The sequence below is a fragment of the Centroberyx gerrardi genome, chromosome 10 (assembly GCF_048128805.1).
Source record: "Centroberyx gerrardi isolate f3 chromosome 10, fCenGer3.hap1.cur.20231027, whole genome shotgun sequence".
Taxonomy (NCBI): Eukaryota; Metazoa; Chordata; class Actinopteri; order Beryciformes; family Berycidae; genus Centroberyx; species Centroberyx gerrardi.
The window spans coordinates 3,921,561-3,932,314 of NC_136006.1; the positions used below are offsets into that span (position 1 = coordinate 3,921,561).

At 46.3% G+C, this 10,754-nt stretch overlaps 1 protein-coding gene across 1 annotated transcript in view; it reads right to left on the reverse strand.

Annotated features, from left to right (window-relative positions):
- Positions 1–267: 267 nt before the first annotated feature.
- The window catches only part of LOC139912128 (rho GTPase-activating protein 20-like), a 45,456-nt gene continuing 34,969 nt past the window's right edge, over positions 268–10,754 (reverse strand). The window contains exons 14-15 of the mRNA XM_071899833.2: positions 5,866–5,980; positions 268–4,439 (exon numbers count right to left, since the gene is read on the reverse strand). Of these exons, the coding sequence (XP_071755934.2) occupies positions 2,722–4,439; positions 5,866–5,980 (1,833 nt within the window). The 3' untranslated portion in view covers positions 268–2,721. The remainder of the gene's footprint in view (positions 4,440–5,865; positions 5,981–10,754) is intronic.

The window sequence follows — 10,754 nt, forward strand, 5'->3', positions numbered from 1 at the left end:
AAACGTTTACTTTGCTGCTATTTCTTTTATGTGGCTTTAAAAGTATTTTGTTTTTGTGCATTGTTGTACATTGGTAGTTTGAAACTTTTATGCTGCTTCCTAGTCCAGGTGTCCCTTGCAACATCGATTTTTAATCTCAGTGTGATTTGCCTGGATAAATAAAGGTTACATTAAAAAAAAAAACCTGCTGAAAAGCTCCAGACACCAAAAACTCAAGATGTGAGTCTTCACACCGAAGAACAAATACGACGAGGCCAATCCAAGAAATATATTTTCACAAGAGCAACATTTATTATAATCAATGATACTTTGCTCTCGTGAGCATTGGACATCAGATGTACACAATATACAAATGGTGCGTTCTGTAGCAAATATACTTTCTATAGAGACAGCAGCAGCAGAATTGGCATGTACAAAAATACACATTTGATTTTCTCGCACAACACAACATACCAAAGTAATGTGATAATATATTTATATTTATATATATATATATTTATCTATATAATCATAAATATGCAGAACTATACACGTTGAACACAATTCACTGTAATGGAGATAACAATTATAATAATAATAATACAGGATAAAGTATTTTTGAGACAATTTAAAATAGCAACACTTGACTTTACAGTGGCTTTATTCCAGTGTATCATCCTGTGGAAAAGTAATGTTCAGTTCATAATAATACTGTGTTAGTACTTAACGAATTGTACTTACATTGTGTTGAGTATTTATTATGTATAAGTATGCATTTACATACTTTTCCATACATTAATACACAGGATAAAACACTGGAATAAGGCCAGTTATTATAAAGTAAAGCGTCGCCTTGAAAATCAGCAATGCAATGTTGGCAGCACTGGGATAAAACTGATCCTATTATTATGGACAAAATACATAAGAGCCAGATAAATTGTGTTTCCAATGGTGCATTCAACATAACACACACACACACACACACACACACACACACACACACACACTACAGGCTGCGTCCTTGTCATTCTTGTGAGACTGAAAGGGGTTTTTTTTTTGGTGAGAATAATGAAGTGCTATAAAGCAAGAATAAATGGCACAAGGTTTCTCACATCACATCCCTGCTTAGGACACACTGTCAATGATAACATAGTCAACAGCTCTCACACACACACACACACACACACACACACACACAGACAGTCTTTCTTCACCCCCCCCCCTCCCAGGTCACAGATATAAACCAGAGCTTGTCCTCCTATGGGAAGAAAACACTGTGCGCTTTGTCTCTGCAACCTCTGCATCATATGAATAAATACCTGCCCCATTGATTCACCGCTAGTAAAGCAGACACACAAACACTCCACTCAGAAAAACCCCCCCCGCAAAAAACAGTCCACTGAAGAGACACAATTTGGTCCTAAAAGGTACAAACGACATAAATATACCATCTTAGATATATTTTATTCTTAAGGTATAAGTATGCAAAGTCTGTTTCACTGCAGTCTGTTCTGTCTCACATGTTGCAGATGGAGCTGAGGGCGTGTCCATAGTGTCTGCATGATGTCATATCAGTCATTCGTCGGCCATATTGTTGACATTAGCGACTGTGCAGCAGCTACAGACGGCAGCGTTCACAAACCTTTGTTGTTTGCCAAAATTTGTTCCCCCTAAAAATGTGTTTCCCTGGCAGCGTGTCCTCGTTTTGTCCTTGGAGTGTGTGTGGTGGTGTTGTTGTTGTTGTTTTGCCTCTGCATGAGGAAATTATCATATATATCTGATAGCTTCCTTGTGGAAACAATAGAAAGAAAAGTTGTTTTTCTGTTTCAAACTGTGCCAAAATTTGTTTCCCCCTAAAAATGTGTTTTCCCTGGCGGTGTGTCTTCACCTCGATCCCACACCAGGCAGGAAAAGAACAAAATCAGTTCAGTTTTTCAAACGGTAAAACAGTTTAATTACAAAGAATGAAAGAAGCCTGCTAACATTAACCTTCCTAGCTGAGATCATGCTTGTTTGTGATCTTATTAGCTTACATTTTTGTCATTCATTAAGCGTACTTCCCTCTCGATGATTTCCTCGTGTGGTGGCAAAACAACAACGCACACCGAGAACAAAACGAGGAAACATTTTTTAGGGGAAACAAATTTTGGCACAACCCTGGTAATGTTGATCTGTCTCAGACTAGCCTTATCGATCGTGTAGGATCCAGAAGTCTGATTAAATGTTTTCCTTCCTCTTTGATGAAGTCCCTAAATTAGGCAGAACTACTTTGCAAATTTGTGTCCGACGATCTCAGCTGCAGTGAAGTTACTGTCATGTCAACAATATGGCGGCGGTTTGTACTTCCAGGTCTTGCAGACGCTGTGGATTAAAACACACAACTCTCATCTTTCAAACCGCTGCTTGTCAAACCTTCTCTCCTTCTCATGGCTGAAAAGGGAACAAGATTTGAACTTTCCGACCCAGTTAGATGTTGGACTTCTACGCTGGATACATCCGTACCTTTTAAAGCAGAAAACGATGTCTGTACCGTCAGCACACCGCCTCAGTGATGAAGAGGTGCAGCGTTCTACCTTTCTGTTCTGAGTGTGACTGAGCGTACTACGGCCAGGAGGAAAATACCTGTACATGGATGAATATTGTATTATTAACACACCATCGACAAGACGGCAGAGTAAGTGATTCATAGAAACAACACGACCAGACGTAGAAAACAACGAGTCTCTCGCACGAAGTCCTTATTTACACGTACGACTCTTCGGCGAAAAACAGCTGGTCGAAGTCGTCGACCCGCGGGTCGCTGCACCGCCGGCTCTGCCACTCCCTCTTCCCCTGCACGATGGCCAGCGCCACCTCCTGACTCCGCCGCAGGCAGGCGTCCGCATCCGCCTGGCCCTGCGAGGAAAAGTAGTCCCTCACGGCCCTGGTGGCGGAGGGAGACAGGCAGAAGCGCGGCTCGGCGGAGGAGGAAGAGGAGGAGGAGGAGGAGGGGTGGCCGGGCTCCACGTCAGACACCCTGAGGCCGCTCTCTTGGGGCTGACCTTTGACCGCTTTGGAGGGGCGGGGCCTGTCCAGGGTGTGGCAGCAGGAGGGCTTGGCGGGTTCGGAGGCGCGGCGGGGCATGGTGACGCTCCTCCTCCCTCTGTCTCCCTCCGCCGGAGTCAGAGAGTGGGACTTCTGCCTCTGGAGGACCAGGGTGGTGGAGTTCTGTCCGTAGAAAACACCCTGCGGCGGCTGGACGCTCTCGCTCCCCGCCAGCCTCTGCGTGACCTCACTTCCTGCCTGGGGTTTGGGGTTGTTCAGCGGTCTGTAGGCGCAGGCCTGGTCGTGCAGCAGCCGCAGCTCTCTGACCGTCAGCGCTTTCTCTGTCCCTCTGTAGAAAGGGGAGCGGCTGCGCTGCAGCTGCAGCAGAGCCTGCTGATAGGACGGAGGGCTGCTGGACCGCCGCCGGCAGCTCCGGTCCGCCGGGACGCCGTCCACCGGGACACCGTCCCGAGCGACCGGGGAGCCGTTACTGACCGGGCGGGGCTTATTACCCCCGTTTACCGCCGCCGCCGCCTCCTCCTCCACGTGTCCGTTATCAGGCTGCCTCAGCGACAGGCGGCGATCCTTCTTGAGCCAGGTGTTGGGATGGAGGCCATGGGGGTGGGGGGGGGCGTGGCTGGGCCGGGGGGGCTGGGACCACTCCGGGGGGGCGTCCCTCTGAGGAGGGGAGCCCCGGGGAGACAGCTGGGGCCGTCCGGGCGAGAGGGGAGTCGGCTCGCTCAACGGAAACACCCCGTTGGTGGCGTAGTCAGTAGAGTACTGTGAGAAGGCGGAGTCTAAAGAACTGAGGGAGGAGCCTGTGGGCGACGTCGCCGGGGACGACAGGCTGGAACAGCTGGCGTCCAATCGCAGCGGAGGAGGCGGGGCGTGCTTCGTCTTCCTCCGCCCGCCGCTCTGGACTTTGGCTCCTCCCTTTTCACATCCGTCTCCTGCCCCTTCCTTCAGCTGCAGCGCGCTCAGCCCCTGCTCCAGGAACACCTCGTCCTCCTCCTCCTCCTCCCCCTCCATGGCGGCGTCGTAGCTCGCCTTCCTCGCCGGCAGGCGGTGATTCTCGGCGTGAACCGCGGCGGCGCCGGAGGGCGGCGTGCCGCCCAGGCCCAGCGCCGGCTCCGAGCTCCTCCTCAGCCTCCTGGGAGCCTGCGCCGCGCCGCCGGCCAGCCGGGGGCGGGGCTGCCGCACGGCGGGGCTGAACTTCCTGGGCCGGGCCAGCGGGGGGAGCTGCAGCAGCAGGTCGGTCTCGGTCTCGGGGTCGGGGTCGCAGTCGCTCAGCGTGATGACGGAGTCCCGGCTGCGGCTGTCCGGCTTGTCCTTGTCGCGGAGCGGCAGCTGCTCCTGGTAGGGAGACTCCGGCTCGTCGTTCAGCTCGTTCTCCAGGCTGTCGTACGACGAGTCGTTCATCTGGAACGACGACACGTCTGGAGGGGGAGAGAGGGAGGAAGGAGAGAGAGAGAGAGGGAGGGAGAGGGTGAGGGATGAGGAGGGAGAAGGAGAGATGGAGGGAGAGAAAGAGAATATTATTACGAGTCTAAACAATGTGTGTAATCACCAAATTCAGTTCAATTTCATCCACAAATCCACCAAAACTACATATACCATTATTTTCCTATTACTATATGGCTATTGTAGAAATTCCCCTTCATGCATTCATCCTGCATCTATCCTGCAGACAATTAACTGCTACATTTCTGTTATTTCTAAACGCTCGCTCTGTCCAGGTAGGCACTTTACCTGTAAAACCCAATGAATTGAGAATGGCTCAAGATAAACTATGAAACGAGACACCTGCCCTGAATGAACAAAGCGTCGGTTCAGTTGGGAACAGAGGACAGAGCGTCGTCCCGCGGCGCTGCTCCGCCTCTGCTGACTATTTATAGCGTGTGGAAGAAACTTAGCAGGATTTATGAATGAGGAGCTTCACTGCTGTGTTAACGAACGCCTGTGACCCCGGCAATCACTGAAATTACTGCGGGTCGATCCGGTGACCCCAATCAACAGGCCTGACAGACCCTAGGCTACACACACACACACACACACACACACACACACACACACACACACACACAGGCGTAAACACACACCTTTCTTTATATTTCTGGGACGTACCCACAAATATAGAAGGAAAGACGCAGACACAAATACACAATGCACACACAAGCACATACACAAAACACACAACACAGACAGACACACCTACATACACCACACACACACACACACACACACACACACACACACAGTGAGCTAGTCAGTCTCAGTCTGCCTTGTTACAATAATGTGGGGAGTAACACACTGAAGCACTGTGGGTCAACCAGACGAACCCAAACACAGAAAACAAGTCAAGGAGCTGTTGTTCAGCTGCACACACACACACACACACACACACACCTCTGACCTTAATTAAGAGCTATGTTAAATTAAAGCTGGTTATGTTGTATGTTGTTTCAGTTCTGCTTGATTTGTGCCCGTCTCCTTCCTTTCTTTCCCCCTATAGAATTTAAATCCAATTTGGCCAGATTTTATTGTATTTTTTTTGCCATATTTTACCATATTCAGCCATATTCTGCCCTAGAAAGGAAGAAGGCAGTAACTTAAAAAAACTGACAAAACTGAGATTCTGTCATTTTGTTAGTGAGTGTTAAGTAAAAGGATAAAGAACATTCTCTTTCCACATTTTCAAAAAGCTTCTTACTGTCATTTGGCTAGGCAGTAAGAAAATCTTTAATACCATTTTTCTCAGCTGAGCAGCTACTGCTTTTTGCCTCTGTAGGGCAGAGTTCTATTCTATTCTATTCTATTCTATTCTATTCTATTCTATTCTCCTCTCCTCAGCAGCGTTCTCACCAGATCCGTGGTCGCTGCTGCTGCTCTTCTGGCTGAAGGCTCTGAACAGCGAGGTGACGTCGTCTCCCAGGACGCCGCTGCAGTTCTCTATGAGGAACCGGACCAGCTCACACACCTGCAAGGGAAACACACCGCCTGGTTAGCACTGACACACACGCACACACACATACACACACACACACACACACACACACACACACACACACACACACACAGCAGGCCTCCTTCGTTCATTTAGCCTGTATCTATCCTGCATGGAGCCGAGCTGCAGCAGTAGTTTGGCAGACATGCAGAGTAAAAGTGGGATCTCTACATCTGCACAAGATGGTTGGTAAATTCACATATTCTCTCAGGGGAACACGTAACACACAGATACAAAACGCAGAACCATGCGTCCACACAGAGAACCACACCCAGCACACAGTCTGACGGCCTGAACCTGAAACCTGAGCTGCCGCCTGCATCGTTTAGTGAAATTTGAGACTTAAATATCTTTCTTTCTTTCTATCTTTCAGCTCACAACTGCTTCCAAAGCTGTTTGAAGATTCATTTCTACCGTGCCATAATATCTATATTGTGGAAATTTTGCTCTGACGTTGAACCTCCACCTCCTTCATCACAGGCTGCTGAGTATTCACAGTAAGAAAAGAAAACTTCAAACTCCTTCTTCCCAGTCCTGGATAACGTCCTGATAAAGACACATGACATCACATATTGGTTTGGATTATCAGTTACTCAAATTCTTGCAGAATGACCGCAGCTGTAGACTAGATACCAATCCTATGTGTAGTAATTTTGGACAGTAACCGTTCTGGAAGCACAACTTTTGAGATAATCAGTCATATAACGGTAAAAACCTCAAAGGACGTTCCTCATCATACTTATTGATATGACAAAATATCCGTAATTATCAGTATCAAATGTCTTCTAGGGTGTTTTGTACAATAGTTTCAATGTGTACAGTTTTCTACAAAAATAGTGCACATGAATAAGAATAAAAAGCAAGAAAGATCGCTAAGAGTTGGCAACCAAGTCATGTGTTTTATGGGAATTATCAGCCCAGTTGGAAAATATCTTCAAATCAGATGACTTGGCTGAAACGACCTGTCGCCTGATTGGTTTAAACATCGACCGAGACGAGGAATTCCTCAGGCGGAGAGTCGGGACCGCTGTTTAGGCCAGACAGACGATTTACTAAACACAGATGACGTCCGAAGACCCCGACGCCCCCCACCGGGCCGAGGCCGCTCACACACTCGGGAGTCTTCCTCCTCCAGCCGTGGAAAGTTTCAGTTCCTGAGATGCGGCGGTCGTGTTTAGAAGCGAGCTGTTTCCCCTCCGCCTGCGTGACGCGATGGAAACACCGAGGAGACAAACACACTGTAGGGCCTCTCAGTTTGTTTGTGGGACCAGATGTTGTCTCTTTGTGTGTGTGTGTGTGTGTGTGTGTGTGATTTGCAGCCTCTGCCACATGGATGTCAACATGCATTATGTGAGTCAGTATTCAGAAGGCAAGAGGGGAAGAGGACGGTCTGTCTGTGTTTGGCTAAGGAGCGTCCAGCTGGGCCATAAAACTACTGACTCTACTGACTCTACTGACTCTACTGACACTACTGACTCTACTGACACTACTGACTCTACTGACTCTACTGACACTACTGACTCTACTGACTCTACTGACACGACCACTGACAGTCGATTTGCTCATATTTAACCAGACGGATGAAGGGAGGAGGTTCAGTTTTAGAGGTTAAACAAGGTGACGGATTCCATCGTTACATCGGGTGGGAGTGATCCTCCTCATCATCACGGTCATCATCTTGTGGTTTCCTCCTGTTTTAACCAAGCAGCTGAAACCACAGGTGAGTTTTGAAGCCAATCAGGAAGTGACTCTTCCTCTCTGGCTCCAACATGGCCGACACCGCTACAGTCTGCAGATAAACTCCCAGATCTGTCGTTTCATGATCTCTATGAAACCTTCTGCGTCTTCTTCACAACCCGTCTTCAAAACCCGGGGAAATCCTTAACGTGCACAAAAGTACCGATGCATCTCGGTATTTCACTTCAGGATGAGTGAAACTATCCAAAAGTCCTTCATCTTCAAGAGAAACAGCTCTTCCTGATTTAATTACTTACAGTGCAATAACTGTATTCTGTATTTGTTTCTGATCTCATCATTTCTTCTCCTGTTTCTATTGTGTTTGGGTTGTTTATATGCAGTTTTATACTGTTTTTCTTTGTTTATATACTGTTTTTATTGGTTTATATTGTGTTTTATTCTTTCTGTCTTTAAAGTACACAAGCAACCACTAAACTAAATTCCTTCGATGTGCAAATATACTTAGCCAGTAAAAGGACTCTGATTAATTACCTTTATAAACTGTTGCTAATGTGTTACGCCTCTCTTTATCTTTTGGCAAACGATGAAGTTTCCCCCTTCCTCCATCCCAACACAGTTATTATAAACAATGTAAGTGGTAAGTAAGTAAAGTGTGTTAATCAATAAAATAGAATGAATGACTGTTTAGGAGTCAATAAGGTGGCGTCACTACAAGTCATGGATACCTCGCACCTACAGAAGCCACATCACCTCCGTATCCATAATCCCAGAAAAGAGGATCTTCTTGGGTATTATTTCTTTATAAATAGTAAGATGCCATACTCTGTTTATTGTATGTCTCCCTTTGCACTGTATGTGCATCTTGATATGTGTCAGTTTGTGTTGTGAAACGCTGTAAAGTGTGAATATATCTCTAAATTCCTGTCCACAGGGTTTCCACTGCGGCCCTGATGTCAAATCCCAGACCTTCTCCCTGACTTCCCACAACCAAGTCGGAGCGCTTCCATGACCTAAAAAGTTTTCATTCTTTCCTGGTTTGTTCATGTTGTTTTTCTAAGCGGGGTGAGCGGATCTGGCTTCCGCTCCAGTTGGGCTGAAAACCACCAGCTAATTCGATCAATGTGTGAAACGAGTTACAAAATACATTCTGGTTTATTCCAGTAAAGTGACCCATTTGTCAAACTCCCTGATATTTCCCGACCTTTCGAGAGAATTTATCGGCTTCCCTGGCTCTCCCTGCCCAGAAAGCAATTAACTATTCCATAATATTCCAGAAACTCCATAACCAGTGGGAAGCCTGTGTTAATTTACCATTATTTGCTGATTAAAGTGACTCTGTAATCCCTTGTAATATCACATGTTGGATTACAACACTGATGGTATATCCGGGGGTAAAATACTATAGGTTGGACATCGCTGTTATACTGTGAAAACCTCATAACTCCAGGCTTGATGTTTTTAATGTTTTAACTTCAACTGAAATATACATTACATAGATTTTGAGCAAATTCTACCACTTGGTCTTATAAAAACCTTTCACAATAAATTGGATGAACTCAAAAAATGCCTGGTGATCAAGCTAAAAGCAAAACTGTTTTTCTTAGTTGCTGAAAAGTTGACATTTTTTCAGCATGTGTGTATTCTTGCTCTAGATTTACGCCTTTTTACTTTTTCATTCACTCCCCCTCTCTTCTCCTTCCTCCCTCCTTGTTTTCTCCACTCTCATCCGCCCCCTTTCTCTTTTTTTTACAGTAACTTTTCCTGTTTCTTTCCCCTCCCTTATCTCTCTCTTATTACCTGTCACTCTCTCTTTCATCTCATCTTTCTTCCTCCCCTCCTTCAATCCCTCATTCTCCATTCCTGGCTGTCGCTCTGTGTGTCAGAAAGAGCCTGTGGGCCTCCAGCAGACTCACTCCTTCACCCGGCGTCCATCAGCAGCCTGTTCAGACCTACTTCTTCTTCTTCTTCAGCTCCACACAGAGATGTTTTCCTTAACGCTTTCTCAACCATTCAGAAAAAAAAAAAATGAAAGTGCTCTGGTGGTTCAGCAGGCTGGGGCAAATACCAAACACTCTTATCTTTGTATAGAGGTTAACTGCAAAACGTACAACTTGTCTGTCTCATTAGAACTGAATGGACGGCTAATTTCTGTCTGTTTGTGACTGAACTGATCATTTCATCACTGATCCATCTGATTGATTTAGTGCTTAGATAATGTCGTATAATAGTATCTGGTCAGCTAACATCACTGTCTTGTTGTTAACACATCTGATTAGCACACTAGCTAACGTATCTAGTAGCAGCTAGCGTTAGCATGTTCACATTAACATCAGTGTGTTTGCCGGCTAGTTAGCTAGCTAACAGTTTGTTCAGGTTAACTGAGCTGACTCTTCTCAAGCTACAACTCAGAGTGTTTTGGAGTAGAGACTAGGGCTAAAGACAAGACAGTTTACTGTGTCACAGTAACCAAATCCACCTTATCACACTATTCACTTTTACTGAGAACGTTACTGAATGGATCTACAGCCACACCACAACAAGCTGACTCAGGCTTCTAGTTGTTTCATATTTAGACATTATTTGCACACGGCCAGTTCTCCAGTAGACTCCACATGGTGCCAGATGCAGTTGATAGGTCCCATTTTTACTGCATCTTACAATTGGCTCCATTCACAAGAGGAATTTGTTTGGAAAAAATGAATAGAGCCTAGATACTCCATTCCGGTCTTCGAGGGCCAGTGTCCTGGAGGTTTTTGTTCCTCCTTGATAGTTTATGAGCCACACCTGGTCTGTCGCTACCTGGCACCAGGTGTGGCTCATCAACCATCAAGGAGGAACAAAAACCTGCAGGACCTTCGGCCCTCGAAGTACCAGTGTGTTAGACTTTTGTGTTACAACAGAATCATTTCTGTTGAATTACATTCAATAAAGAACTGTCTGCAGGATGAATGCATGAAGGGGGACTTCTACTACGACTGCCACTAATGCAGGATAGACGGAGGATAAATCTGCACGTGCATGTGTGTGTGTGTGTGTGTGTGTGTGTGTG